Source organism: Natator depressus, chromosome 16 (assembly GCF_965152275.1).
Source record: "Natator depressus isolate rNatDep1 chromosome 16, rNatDep2.hap1, whole genome shotgun sequence".
Classification (NCBI taxonomy): domain Eukaryota; kingdom Metazoa; phylum Chordata; order Testudines; family Cheloniidae; genus Natator; species Natator depressus.
Window position 1 is genome coordinate 25826613 of NC_134249.1, and position 15545 is coordinate 25842157.

The 15545-nt window shown below is 41.8% G+C and overlaps 1 protein-coding gene across 2 annotated transcripts in view; it reads left to right on the forward strand.

The window, feature by feature from the left end:
- LMX1B (LIM homeobox transcription factor 1 beta) overlaps positions 1-15545 on the forward strand; it is a 130219-nt gene that overhangs the window by 107290 nt on the left and 7384 nt on the right. For both annotated transcript variants that reach the window (XM_074973617.1, XM_074973618.1), the window contains exons 3-7: positions 6137-6369; positions 12310-12488; positions 13138-13215; positions 13677-13743; positions 15111-15272. In XM_074973617.1, the coding sequence (XP_074829718.1) occupies positions 6137-6369; positions 12310-12488; positions 13138-13215; positions 13677-13743; positions 15111-15272 (719 nt within the window). The remainder of the gene's footprint in view (positions 1-6136; positions 6370-12309; positions 12489-13137; positions 13216-13676; positions 13744-15110; positions 15273-15545) is intronic.

Below are 15545 nucleotides of genomic sequence, written 5' to 3' on the forward strand. Positions count from 1 at the left end.
TTTAAAGCAAGATAACTATGCTAGAGATAATAAATCAGTTGTACATATTAAACACCAGATGGTTCTGCCCTATGCAGGAAAGCACAATGGATCATATAACTGTGGCTGTGTTTGTAAGGATTACTGAATCAGCCTGACTTCACAGGGATATCCTAACATATAAAATCTTAACGGCCATTTCCGCTGGTGAACATTTTCATCTACTGTTTAAAGACAGGGCCACATGTCTCAGGCATTTCGTTGTCCCCAGAATGTATATTCCATTAATTTGATAAGTGCAGCCATTTTCAAATGCAGCGTGTATTTTGCTTTCTAATACAGTAAGGTTGTTTCACAGTGATTAGTACCAATACTCAAATGAGCAAAACAGTCTATTGTTCCAAGCTTTAGGTCAGCTAAATCCCCGACGTGTTTCAGGCATAGATGAAAACACACTTAGAAAAAAAAACAGAACGATTGAGTTGTCTTTCCGAATTGTCCAGGCAACAGAACTTATTTATAAAACTCTTGCAGTCATTGATTCAAAACAAGGTTTTCTTGTTCTGCTTTTCTCTTTTCTCTTCTTTGAACAATTTTCTTTGGAATGTTTTCGTTGTGCTTAGGAGTCAAAGATTTCCTGGGGCTTCTAATAAAGGCATTTGATTCCCACTCTCTGCATACTTTAACAAGTCCAAGGGTTTTGAGGTTTGATGTTAACTTGAGAGAGCTGGAGATAATCAGCAATGGGGGTAAAAAGTCAGTTATGCAAATTATTTGTAAAATGTATGGCAAGGCGAAAGAACCATTTCTCCAAATGTGGTTCGTGTGGGGCATACTCTTTGTCTCAGCTCAGAACATCCACCCGTCACTCCTCAGATTTATTGCTTTGATTGAAACCTGTGTAGGGTGATCTGTAAAGTATTCCTGCTATCCTCGGTTTCTCAACAGGTTTATTACCATTCGTTTATCAAATGAGCAGTCTAATGAGCAGTGTTTTAGATCAGAGATATCAAAGTCTGGTCATTTGTCAAGATTAGTTTCCTGTTGTGAGACTGCCTTGTGCAAAAACCGTACATAACCCTGGGTTACTCTCTGGGAGTTGAAAAACCTACAAACACTGTATCAGATAAATATAATGAAATCTTCATAATCCCAGAATTAAATGCGATTCACCGCAGTTTGTGTGTATAGATTGCTATACACGCATCACAGGTTGAGAATGTCTGCGGGTGGGTGATGGCATTTTTTATATTTCCAAGGGTAAATGTAAGAGAAGGTGTGACATCCACACAGTAATGTGAAACACAAATACAAATCTAATGTAATTGGTAAACTGAATGAATTAGTATTATATTAATCTGTCTGTGACTCATTATAATGAAAAGACCACCAGTGATAATGTTACTACAGAAACGCTGTCTCTCTGGGTACAGTAAGTTACCTGTAAATAACATTGACTATTTTACATTTACATTATAAAGCGCTCTGCACCCTGAAGAATATCAAACCACTTCACAAGGCATGGAAACACAGAAGGTGGCAGCCAGGCAAACAATGCACTGCAAGTACAACAGAGGGGGAAGGGAAACTTGATCATTTCTATGTATGCATTTAGAAAGAATGAAGGTTATTTTATACACATTCTTATTTACAGTTCACAAACTACAGAGCAAGGGAGCTCTGGATCATAAGTGTGTTATTGAGATGCTCTTTTGTACATCAAGTTACATTATTGTTTCTGCTTCCACTGGGTGGTGGTAGATTTCATGTCTTTCTAGTGAGTCCATTTCCCATTGGGAGAGAAATTAGTGGCACAGACTAGTGTGGTTTGTTTATTTACAAAATATGCACCAGTCCTATTAGCCTGGAACACAAAGGGCCAAAACTACACATCGACTATTCCAATTGCAAAACCACAGCTAAGACCCACCAGCTCAAGCCCTGTCAGCAAGGAAAGCTCCCTTCTCTGTCCCATTGGGCTCCATCTCTGTGCCTTTAGCACATGCGGTCATTTCCCCTTTCCCTGCCTGTGTCCAGCACTTTTCACCTGGAATCCCCTTAGCCCAGAATTACCATCTTAGCGTTTTGTCACAGGGAGCTCAGGGACCGTTCTGCAACACGGAGAGGTTTGGCTCAGACAGGTTTGACTAGATGCTAGTCTCCATCCAGACAAGAAGAGCGTCCCTATCCCTATCCTCTCAGAGACTGGGTGCAGTTGTTGTGACCTGCCTTCATGGGATTCTTGTGGGCCAGGCCCTTTGTGTTTATACTGAAGCTGCCCATAGAAAGGGTTCGAATGCATCAGTAATTCAAAACATGCGTTTCATTAACAGTGCAGCCGTCTCACCGAGTTTCATTCTGTACTATCATAGCTGCAGCAGCAAGGAACCTTTTTAAAGGATCCTCCTCCCCGGAGTCACAGGACTGTGGCCACTAGCTAAAGTCCCTTTTAAAGATCACTTGAAACAACAGCGTGGATTTGAAATGCAAATGAAGTCAGGAATGTTGAGACTGCAGAGGCTGAAATTTCCCCCTTGAGAAGCTGTTCTATCTAGAGCCTGTTAGAGGCTGTTCCCACCTGTTGGGCTGGTCCCATCCCTCCTTGTATCCATCCATTGAGTTGTACTGAAACGAATACAGGTTCACTGTCACAATGGTGTGAATGAACGGATGCAAGTGAGAGGAGTCAGATGCCTTCACCCCAGACTGGCTAATCTTCAGCTTCTTTAAGCTTGTTCCATCACAACAACTCTTCAGACAAAAGATACAAGCTTAAGTAAACTGAGCCAAACACGTTTAAACAGTTAAATGAAAGCGACTTTTTAAAAGTGGCTAGAACTGTTTGCTCCTTGTCTTTTAATTAAGGCTGTCAAGCGATTAAAAAAATTAATCATGATTAATCGCACTGTTAAACAATAATAGATACCATTTATTTAAATATTTTTTGATGTTTTCTACATTTTCAAATATATTAATTTCAATTTACAACACAGAATACAAAGGTACAGTGCTCACTTTATATTTATTTTTATTACAAATATTTGCACTGTAAAAAACAAAAGAAATAGTATTTTTCAATTCAGCTTATACAAATACCATAGTGTAATCTCTTTATCATGAAAGTTGAACTTACAAATGTAGAATTATGTATAAAAAAACCCCTGCATTCAAAAATAAAACAATGTAAAATTTTAGAGCCCACAAGTCCACTCAGTCCTACTTCTTGTTCAGCCAGTTGCTCAGATAAACAAGTTTGGTTACAATTTACAGGAGATAATGCTGCCTACTTCTTGTTTACAACATCACCGGAAAATGAGAACAAGCGTTCGCATGGCACTGTTGTAGCCAGTGTCGCAAAATATTTACATGCCAGATGCGCTAAAGATTCATATGTCCCTTCATGCTTTACCCATGCTGATGATGGGTTCTGCTCAATAACGATCCAAAGCAAAATGGATCGACACATGTTCATTTTCATCATCTGAGTCAGATGCCACCAGCCGAAGGTTGATTTTCTTTTTTGGTGGTTCAGGTTCTGTAGTTTCTGCATTGGAGCATTGCTATTTTAAGACTTCTGAAAGCATGCTCCACACCTCATCCCTCTCAGATTTTGGAAGGCACTTCAGATTCTTAAACCTTGGGTCGAGTGCTGTAGCTATTTTTCAAAATCTCACATTGGTATCTTCTTTGTGTTTTGTCAAATCGCCTGTGAAAGTGTTCTTAAAATGAACATGTGCTGGGTCATCATCCGAGACTGCTAGAACATGAAGCAGAGTGTGGGTAAAACAGAGCAGGAGACATACTGTCCTCCCCCAAGGAGTTCAGTCACAAATTTAATTAATGCATTATTTTTTTAAAGAGCATCATCAGCATGGAAGCATGTCCTCTGGAATAGTAGCTGAAGCATGAAGAGGTATACGAATGTTTAGCATATCTGGCACGTAAATACCTTGCAACGCTGACTACAAAAGTGCCATGCGAACGCCTGTTCTCACTTTCAGGTGATGCAAATAAGAAGCAGGCAGCATCTCCTGTAAATGTAAACAAACTTGTTTGTTTTTTCAATTGGTGGAACAAAAAGTAGGACTGAGTGGACTTGCAGGCTTTAAAATTTTACTTTGTTTTGTTTTTGAGTGCAGTTATGAAACAAAAAAAATCTACATTTCTAAGTTGCACTTTTATGATAAAGAGATTGCACTACAGTACTTGTACGAGGTGAATTGAAAAATACTATTTCTTTTGTTTATAATTTTTACAGGGCAAATATTTGTAATTAAAAATAATAATATAAAGTGAGCACTGTGCACTTTGTGTTCTGTGTTGTAATTGAAATCAATATATTTGAAAATGTAGAAAAACATCCAAAAGTGTAATACATTTCAGTTGGTATTCTCTATTGTTTAACAGTGCGATTAATCGTGATTAATTTTTTTTATCGCGATTAATTTTTTTGAGTTAACTGCGATTAATCGAGAGCCCTACTTTTAATCCTTTTAGCTACTTTATTACGCATGTGCATCAAATATTTCCCTTTTAGGGACTGACCAGCTAACGCCTTTTTATAATTTTGTTAAGTCAACCAATACAAATTTATGGTCAGATTTTCTCCCTCTGTTAATAGTTTGTGTCTACCAGCAAAAATAGCTGTAGGAAAATCCCATGTACTGTAGGAAATGAAATGGCCGTGTTTACTGGAGGTGTCCCAGAGGCTCTTGGGACATCAGATTCCATTTAATTGGCTTAGTTCGTTATGTATCCAAAGAGGAGCTTGTTGGCTGGTTTTTGAGGCATGTACAATATACAGGCATGTTAAAGTTCTCTCCTGCCTTGCCCATACGCTCAGCCCACTTTTTCACTAAAGAACTAGTAACTGCCATTTTGCTGTATTTCCTCAGTTGAGACAAAATGAAGGCCTATGAGGCACATATCTAGCAGCCACAATAGGGCATGCACCCTGAAATGGAGTCCATTTGACTGTTAACCAAAAGGTGGTCATTTTGAAAAACAAAGAGAAAAAAAAACTAAGGACATATTTTTCTTTTCCCTGTAAGCAGAGCAGAGCATATCCACTATACAAATACGTAAGTGCTGCTCATTGCCTTGGAAACATGTATATATTACAAGATTTTACCTTGCATTTCTATGTATTGCCATGAAATGATGATAAAATCTAGAAGCATCAAGCACATTATATGCTACAGGAAATTAATTAATCACTCACCATTATTTGGAACAGCACCTTTCCTGCAAGCTCACTGGGGGAGCTTCCCAACTGCCATTAGAGAATCAAAATAAAACTAAATGAAATGATTCAAGCGTCACCTTCGAAAATCAACAATTGATGAGAGTGGGGGCGTTATGAGAGTTCCATTAAATGTAGTGAGTATTCTGGAGTCTGTGATTATGGCGATGGTTTAGCAGGTCACACGCTGTGTACCTCTGGAGGTGCCAGAGGGGGTTTCACATCCTTCCAAAAGGTAAACTACCTCCTCTGAAACAGGTTAGTCTGGAAATGACTTGACAGCCCAAGGAACACTCGTGTTCTTCCACACATCTTGCCCAGACAATAATGCCCCTCCTCCCACACACTAAGGTTCCCTTTCTTGGTTCAATGCTCATTTGTTATCCTCCACAGCAATAATTATACTAGGACAGTATAGTTACAAAATCACTACAGAACAACAGATTCTGAGTTAGGTATCAGAAAATTAGTTTGGGTAGCCTAAGGTTTGACTCAGATCTTTCTCCAAAGGTTGAACTGAACTGAATTTGTTTAGAGCTTTCGGAGAGATTAAGTAACTTTGTTCCCCTTTTCTCTTGTGCCTCTGGAATTCTTGGTTTCATCCCCTGATGGAGGAACAACAACATATTGAGACAGAGGCTGCTCTTCTGGTATTTCCAACCCAACCAAACCAAAGATGCCCTGGAAATCTCACGAGGAAACTAGAGCTCAGGAGATTTCTAGACCAAACGGGTTCAGAATAAGTTGGGTCCCCCTGGAGTTACTGAGGTTCACCGGTTGCTATAAGTCTCCTAACGTGCTACGCCATGCGGCCGGCTGATCTTCCGTTCCATTAAAATCTCAACCTATTTTTCATGTTGAAATAAAGACGGTACATGTTCTGACATTTCCCCTTCCTCCCTTTCCTTCTCACAGGCTATTTGCTGCTAAGTGCAGCGGCTGCATGGAAAAGATTGCCCCGACAGAGTTTGTGATGAGAGCCTTGGAATGTGTTTACCACTTAAGCTGCTTCAGTTGCTGTGTCTGTGAGCGGCAGCTGAGGAAAGGAGATGAGTTTGTTCTGAAGGAAGGACAGTTGCTCTGCAAAAGTGACTATGAAAAAGAAAAAGACTTGCTCAGCTCAGTGAGCCCCGATGACTCAGACTCAGGTGAGCTCTTCTTGCAGCTGTTCCAGTTGATAGTTATGGACAGGCAAAGCAGATGGAAAAGTCAGACCCATCCTGAACCATAGACTCACAGGCGGTAGAAGAAGAGACCACAGGAGCCAACCATTCCATCTGATTTTGTAGACCACTCATAGGTGCTCTTTCTTTCAGACTCCATTGTGCTGGTGCCTTGACCCCTTTGCCTTTGGGAATTATTGCACTGTCTGTTAAGAGCTATCCCCAAATATCTAGTTTAGATCTTTCCTATCTTAGCTTCCGGCCATTACTCATTGTCCTTACCATCTTAGTAGAGGACAAGAATAATTTACAAGTTGCTGAGATCCAAATAAGTGATATTGTTGTATAAAACCAGGAATGGGTAAATCTGTCTGGTTTGGGTTACCCGGGGCCTGCCCCAAAGCCTAATGTTGTCAATGGGAGTCTTTCCATCCATTTAAATAACAGATTGGGGTTGTATCATACACCCATATTTCCTACCTGAGTATAGACAACTTGCTGTACATGCATATACATACAGGGTGTGGTATACATGCAGTATGGCATGAGGAATACAGAGAGCTGGTTTGCAAAATAGACTTAAAGAAGTGACGTAATTTCCCAGCGTTCTCTAAGTGTCTCTCTGCCAGTCACAAGTGGGAGCACTAAGAAAAGGCACAAATGCAATATTGAAATGTCAGGGACTTGACGGAAACTGAATGCTGAAGTTGGCATTCCAGCTGTGAAATGTGTGTAGCACTGCAGCACTGGCAAAAGCAGTGGCTTCGTGTCTGCTAGGTCAGTGGCTCTCAACCTTTCCAAACTACTGCACCCCTTTCAGGGCTCTGACTTGTCTTGTGCACCCCCATGCTACACCTCACTTAAAAACTACTTGTTTACAAAATCAGACATACAAATACAGAAGTGTCACAGCTCCCTATTACTGAAACATTGCTTACGTTCTCATTTTTACCATGTAATTATAAAATAAATAGATTGGAATATAAATATCGTACTTACATTTCAGTGTATAGTATATAGAGCAGTATAAACCAGTCATTGTCCGTATGAAATTTGAGTTTGTCCTGACTTCGCTAGTGCTTTTTATGTAGCCTCTTGTAAAACTAGGCAAATCTCTGAATGAGCCGGCGTACCCCCGGAAGACCTCTGCGTACCCCTGGTTGAGAAACACTGTGCTAGTGCGGCCTGAGTTGTTCGCTCTGACATTAAGAAAGTCCTGCAGCAGATCAAGGCAGGACAGAGGGTCAACGTAAAAGATACAAAAAAATAATCCAGACTGGGAATTTTGCCACCTAGAGTCATTTTGCCACCAAATATTGCCACCTAGAGTCATAACATTTAGTTTAGTAACTTCTGTCACACAGAGCTCACTCGCCACGCAGACACTTCCAGAAGCTGCACTTCCTGCCAGTTTTAAAGTTGTAGGAGATAAACACAAGTTACAGGGGAAATATAGATGGGGGCCAAGTGACAGGTAAATGCTGAGTTCTAATCTGTCTTCCTTTTCATAAAAAAAACATCATGAGAATTATTCCAACCCTCCTGGTTTGGAGGTGAGTAACTGTCCCAGACCTAAAAACAGGTCAGTTTTGACCAAAGAAGTAGTACTTGAATTGGAATAAAATGAGTGATCCCGTACCCCATCCTGCTCCGCAGGGCAATGGTGCCCACCCTGCAAAAAGAGAGATTCGGGCATTTCAGTTTCTTCTCATCAGTTCATTGATGTTAAGGCCAGAAGGGACCTGGATGATCACCTGTTATGAGCTCCTCCATAGCACAGCCGGAGAACTTCACCCTGTAAACGAGGGAACCCTCCTTCCCGGCTACATGAGTAACTGTTCTCAAGCCCAGCATTTTGTTGCTGGGCTAGATTAGCCCATCTTTTACAAAGACATTTCCATTCTCTCATCTCTGCTTCTGGTATTCCACTAGCAGCAGTGTAATGGGGCAGATGACATAACGGCCTGGCCTCATTCCCCAAAAGCTCGAGCCCTGTCATGAGTAACCAACAAACAACCAAATCTGCATAGAGCATGTTATAATTTTACAAAATCGGGCCTGAGCCCTCCGATGTGGATGCTTGTGATTCAGTGTCCCAATCCTTGGGAAATATTCATACCTTTGAACCCTTGTACTGTGAGACTCTGTTCTACTTCCCACAACTGTCTCTGGGGAACCCCTTCCATTTCTGCCTCCCCTTCAGTGGTCCTCTGGAAGAAAAAGCCCAGTGGCTTTCAATACACAGTCCCCTTGTGATGTCTTTGAGAGCAGCTGATTGGCCTGGCCCCTGCATCTTGAATTACAGCGGGGAGGAGCCTACTCCCTTCACCCCATCAAATTCCCGGGAAAGATTTTCTAGGGAATGAGCAACCCTGCCTTCCCTCCATTCTGAGCCAGGTGAGCAGCACCAGACCGTGAGATGAGTGAGGTAATATGTCATGCTTTGATCCCCACTCAAGCGTTTGCAGCTCTGGTTTCAGCAGAGATCAGGCTCTAGGCCCACTAGCGTTTGCAATTCCAGAAGACATGGGATTCCTCTTTGCCTTATCCATTCATCATGATTTGAAAATCCTGCACAGCTGATGTGCCATGCCTGGCTCCCAGGCTCGAGACACATACAAATCATTGCTAGTAGACATTTTCTCAGAAATAGATAAGTGGTTCTAATGACTAAGAAAAACAGCGATTATCATTCCATTAAATGTACAAGCAACATGGATATTTGCTTCAGTTTTATGGGGAAAATATATTATTCCCAGTTTAACTCGGAGCAGTTCTTAGCCTTGATCTTTGCTTTGAGACCCACATCCGCCATGTTGTTAAAATTTTGTCTTTCCATGTCAGGAATGTAGCGAGGCAAAGGTCACTGCTACCTCAGCAGGATGTGCAGCTCTAAGCCATTTCTAGAGCTGGGTTTTATTTATTGCCAGACTATATTTGTAGACCCTCAGACTCCTCACTCCATAAACCTCAGTGTGCAGGTTTCTGGCTCCTAGCGAATATGGCCACTAGAATGTATTTATCTAGTGTATGTGGGTTCCCTACTGCTTTTCAGATAGGATGTTCTCTCTATGTGAAACTCACTCAGGAATACTCAGGCCTTACTGAGACAAATTCCCATTGAAATCATCAGTCCCTAGTCTTCAATACACACGTGTTTCTGCCTTCATCCACTTTCTGCCAAACAACTGCAGTGTGGATGGGTCCCTCCTGCCCTCCCATGCCACATGTTAGCATCACAGCACACAGGCAGTGGTTGCCAGCTGTCAGCTGGCTTCATTTGACATTTACTTCTGACACTGATGCACACATCCTCCCCAGCCAGAGTCTCCTTGTGTGTCATGATCAAATCAGCAGGGCCCAGGAGGCTATCAGGGAAGCATAATGATGTGCGTTTGAGTTCAGCTTTACTTCCCCATGATACACACAGTAGCATCTCCAGCAGATGAGAAACATTTTTTTCATTGACAAAGAACCCCAAGCCCCAGCCCACTCCAACCCCACAAAATGAGTGTCACAAGACATTTTCCCTTCCATTGTTTAAAACAGTGAAAGCCCAACGCTTCCCGTTCCCTCTGTGAGTGCAAATGATTTCACGCAGCTCTGGATGAGTGCATCTTCTTCTCCAATCAAATATTTATCCATTGGCCACAAAAATAACTGTTCAATGAGCAACACGAACCTTCACAAACCTTCCCTTAGAAATGGGAGTCTGGAAAGTTAATGATACCACAGTTACTGAAATGACAGAACTGCTCTTTAATCATTATACAAAAGGTGCCTCTTAAACTGAAATGCACGGTAGGTGCATGTGAATCAGCTCCTAAAATGAATTAAAAGTCTAACTTGTTAATTCCCCAAATACGATATTTGAATGTATCAAAATTATAGTTTCTTAATTTTAAAGATCTCCAGAATGTTTTCTGAATGAAAATCAATGATCTAGTGAAATTCATATAAAATAGACCTATTTGACTGCAGTGAATGATAAATTTTGGCCACAGATATTGATGTGGACACAGAAGTTATTTCAACCAGGACAAATATAGATAGATACATAGATAGAGACACTTATATATACTTATATGGACCCATGCCTACACACACCCATAGAGGCACATGCACAGGCCACACATAAAATCACAGAACCATAGAACTGGAAGGGACCTTGAGAGGTCATCTAACCCAGTCCCCTTCCTCACGGCAGGACTAAGTATTATTTAGACCATTCCTCACAGGTGTTTGTCTAACCACAACCTCAGTAGGCAATTTATTCCAATGCTTAACCACCCGAATAGTTAGGAAGTTTTTCCTAATGTGCAACCTAAACCTCCCTTTATGCAATTTAAGCCCATTGCTTCTTGTCCTATCCTCAGAGGTTAAGAAAAACATATGTTCTCCCTCCTCCTTGTAATAACTTTTTACATACTTGAAAACTGTTATCACGTCCCCCATTAGTAGTCTCTTTTTCAGACTAAACAAACCCAGTTTTTTCAATCTTCCCTCAGAGGTCATGTTTTCTAGACCTTTAATCATTTTTGTTGCTCTTCTCTGGACTTTCTCCAATTTGTCCACATCTTTCCTGAAATGTGGCGCCCAGAACTGGACGCAATACTCCAGTTGAGGCTAATCAGTGCAGAGTAGAGCGGAAGAATTACTTCTCGTGTCTTGCTTACATCACTCCTGCTAATATATCCCAGAATGGTGTTTGTTTTTTTTGCAACAGCGTTACACTGTTGACTCATATTTAGCTTGTGGTCCACTATGACCCCCAGATCCCTTTCTGCAGGACTCCTTCCTAGTCAGTCATTTCCCATTTCGTATGTGCGCAACTGACTGTTCTTTCCTAAACCGAGTACTTTGCAATTGTCCATATTGAATTTTCATCCTGTTTATTTCAGACCATTTCTCCAGTTTGTCCAGGTCATTTTGAATTTTAATCCTATCCTCCAAAGCATTTGCAACCCCTCCCAGCTTGGTATCGTCCGCAAACTTTATAAGTGTACTCTTTCTGCCATTATCTAAATTATTGATGAAGATATTGAACAGAACAGAACCCAGAACTGATCCTTGTGGGACTCCACTCATTACATCCTTCTAGCATGACTGTGAACCACTGATAACTACTCTCTGAGAACAGTTTTCCAACCAGTTATGCACCCACCTTATAGTAGCTCCATCTAGGTTGCGTTTCCCTACTTTGTTTACGAGACGGTCATGCGAGACAGTATCAAAAGCTTTACTAAAGTCAAGATATACCACATCTACCACTTCCCTCCTATCCACCAGGCTTGTTACCCTGTCAAAGAAAGTATCAGGTTTTTTGACATGATTTGTTCTTGACAAATCTACGCTATTACTTATCATCTTATTATCTTCTAGATGTTTGCAAATTGGTTACTTAATTATTTGCTCCATTATCTTTCCGGGTACAGAAGTTAAGCTGACTGGTCTGTAATTCCCCAGGTTGTCCTTATTTCCCTTCCAATGTTAAACTACATAGATTTGATTAAAAGAACGTTTAGATTTTTAATAACATTTAAAAACTGTGGTTACCTCTAAGGCTGCAAAAGAAAGAAATTTTAAATATAAAGTCATATAATGTACAGCATAGAATAATCAACAGGACCTAACTCTGCCAACGTTTAAGGACACTCACATCAGTAGTCCCTTTGACTTCAGTTACAAGTACATGCATACTTAAGTGCTTGCTGGATTTTGGCCTGGCGTTTATGCACAAGGTCCCATTTAACATGCTATCGTCTGACTAAGGGTTAATTTTAAGTTTTAAAACAAATGAAGGGTAATAGCCGAGTTCACTATTTTAAGGGCGTGTATTATTTACTCCATGAATATATCCTTTCAAAAGTCCTGTTCTCTTAGCAAACCAAAGAGAATGTTCCGATAGTTTTCGTTTCTTGACAGTTAAAAGTGATGATGAGGACGGAGATGTTAAACCAACCAAAGGACAAGCAAACCAAGGAAAAGGGAGCGATGATGGGAAAGACCCAAGGAGACCCAAACGACCAAGGACAATACTTACAACACAGCAGAGAAGAGCATTCAAAGCATCCTTTGAAGTGTCTTCAAAGCCATGTAGGAAGGTAGGCTCTTCAGCAGAGACCTGCAAACAATCTGGTTTTCTGCTGGTAACCCATAGGACACAATGCCAGACTCTGTGGAAGACCCTTACGCGAGGGAAATATTTGGTTGCTCAAAAATTTTCTAATAAAACATGAACTGATCATTTACCATTAGAGTCTCAGGAAGCATGTGGCCCCTCCAACACTGAAGAGTGCACATCCCCATTCCTGTAGTTATTGTTTCTAGTCCTGGCTTTACAAAATGTAACCAGGATGTGTAGTCATTTGTAGCAGATAGGACTTTGGAAAAAACTATTTGCATCACTGGTGAAACTGACTGAAAAATCACCTCTTTGTGAAAGGCAACATACTCTGCTGTTTCCGCTCCATTTTTTTGCTGTCTGAAGTATGTCTTCACTGTGAAAAAGTGACATTTACCTGCATCTATAGAAAATGAGTCACTTGGGATAAGTGTGATGTGTCTCGGGGTTGCCATTTGCCTTTGTTCACGGTGACAAATAGTGTTTATTGGCCAAAATATCAAAATTTTATTCTTAGCCAAATTTACAAATCAGCGTTTCATAGGTTAAAAAAAATAATGACATGCTCTCTCTCCTGACCCACCTACTTAGGTGTAAGTTAATTCTTCTTTAAACATTTCTGCCTGTAGGTCAGAGAAACACTAGCAGCTGAAACAGGACTCAGTGTGCGAGTTGTCCAGGTCTGGTTTCAGAACCAAAGAGCAAAGGTAAGGTGTTTGTCCACATCTCAAAAGTAGAGCCTGAAGCACATGTACAGAATGCCCAGCAGCAATGGCAGCCGTGCACAGCTCTTCCCTTTTGCTGAGAGGTCTGTGTCACCGAGATAACGGTTTATAAAACCGTCTTGTGACGTGTGGGCTCCTCACAAGTGCATATTTCTGCATGGGCTGCACAGACTGCGATCATGTAGGAAGGCCCCTTTCCAGACATCCGCAGCTAGAGTAGAATGGTCCAAGCAATGCTAGATAAGGACTAGTTTGTATGTGCAAATATGGGACTGCAAACCCAAATTTATATGCTCAGGAATGACAGTTGATCCCCTGGTAGGGTGTACAGGAGTATACGCACTCTGTATTGATAGGTATGACATTTGCACAGAGTTTTGTAACTAAACCAGCTCTTTCCATTCAAATCCATGAGATTATCCTGCGTTTCCTATTTTATTCAGATGAAGAAACTAGCACGGAGGCATCAGCAGCAGCAGGAGCAGCAAAACTCTCAGCGACTAGGGCAAGGTAAAGCCATGTTTGTGATGGAAGCAAGGAGAAGGGAAGGGGCTTTGTGGGTTTATCGTAGCGTGTGTGGGAGGGTACATACAACCATGTGTATGTCCATACAGATGACATCATAGAATCATAGAATATCAGGGTTGGAAGGGACCTCAGGAAGTCATCTAGTCCAACCCCCTGCTCAAAGCAGGACCGATCCCCAACTAAATCATCCCAGCCAGGGCTTTGTCAAGCCTGACCTTAAAAACTTCTAAGGAAGGAGATTCCACCACCTCCCTAGGTAACGCATTCCAGTGCTTCACCATCCTCCTAGTGAAAAAGCTTTTCCTAATATCCAACCTAAGGCACTTTCCTGCCCCAAAATGCGTACAGTCTAATTGGAAAGAAGACGCAACAAGTGATGGAAGATTGATGAGGCTGATGTAGAATGATTAGACTTCCTAGTCAGAGTCAGGGCCAAGGGTTTGGGAGGCACCTCTGATTCGAGGGAGACATTCGCACCATTCATTCTGCCCTCCTGTTTCAGGAGCTAGGAATCTCTTAGCAAGAGATGAAAAAAGATGCCTTTCTGATTGCACCAGACCTCTGTCATTAAGGGTTCAAGTTTTCACTTGATCTGCATCCACAACCAAGACCAGATTTTCCAAGGAGCTGGGTGGGAAACCTGGCCACTGACTTTGCTGCCTAAATTACAGTGGAGCTGTTTTGGAAATCTGGCTCTAACTGACCCACAGGACTTAACACTGGGATTTCCTGCTGGCTGAGTTGCAGCTGAGTAAATGGTAGTTGGGGAGCACCGATCTGCTGAATGCCTAACTCTGCCTTTGTGAAACAGTGTCCTGGTCTCTCACATTCACCCCTCAGTGGGCAGGTATTTCTAAGCGCTGTTGGTTTCTGAACTCTAGGCACAAACAGAACGGCTTGGCCATCTCACTGGGTGCTCTGGGCTTTCCGGTAGTTCCTTTGAAATCTAACTGAAATGGGTCAGGGCAGTTTGGTTCTCTCCCACAAAATGGGATAGAGCTGCTGATTTTTCCCAGGAAGAGCGATGCTGCAGTAGAAGGACCTGGAGAGCTGGACAGTGTGACAAAACCACAGATCTCTGGAGGACACATGGGTTCTAGCAAATGGTGATCACTTACTACACTGCCCTGGACTCCTCAGCATTAATACCATCACGCACTGACCCCACGGGGAGCCCGGGGCTGGTTGGTCCTAAGAGTGTTTTCACTATAGTAGAAGTTTTAGTAATTCCATCTCACTTCTGGCCTCGTGTTCCAGTGTAGCACAAAGTGGGCAGTAAGCAGGGTATAAACCCCATGTGTGCTGCTTTAGGGCTAGGCTGCGAATGGATTCTGCTGTTTGTTTTGCAGAAGTAATGTCCAACCGAATGGAAGGGATGATGACATCGTACACACCACTTGCACCACCACAGCAGCAGATTGTAGCAATGGATCAAAGCAGTTATGGCACGGACCCATTCCAGCAAGGTCTTACCCCTCCACAAATGCCAGGAGACCACATGAACCCCTATGGTAAGGCTCTCCACGCAGCACCACCCCAGGAGCAGCAGTTATCTGTACGGCAGTTCAGACTCCAAAGGTTCAGCCTAGTGATTTGTTTTTTCTGCGATTTGAGCTAGAGCATATATTGAACCAGCATCGTTTTTTTAATTTATTTATATGCACAAAAATAGGTAGGAGAAAACCTGTTCCAGGCTCTAGGCACCCTTAACAAATACTTCAAAATATCGCTCTTAGCAATTACAAATCCAGCAACATTACCTCTTCCCTCCACCCCCGACAGAG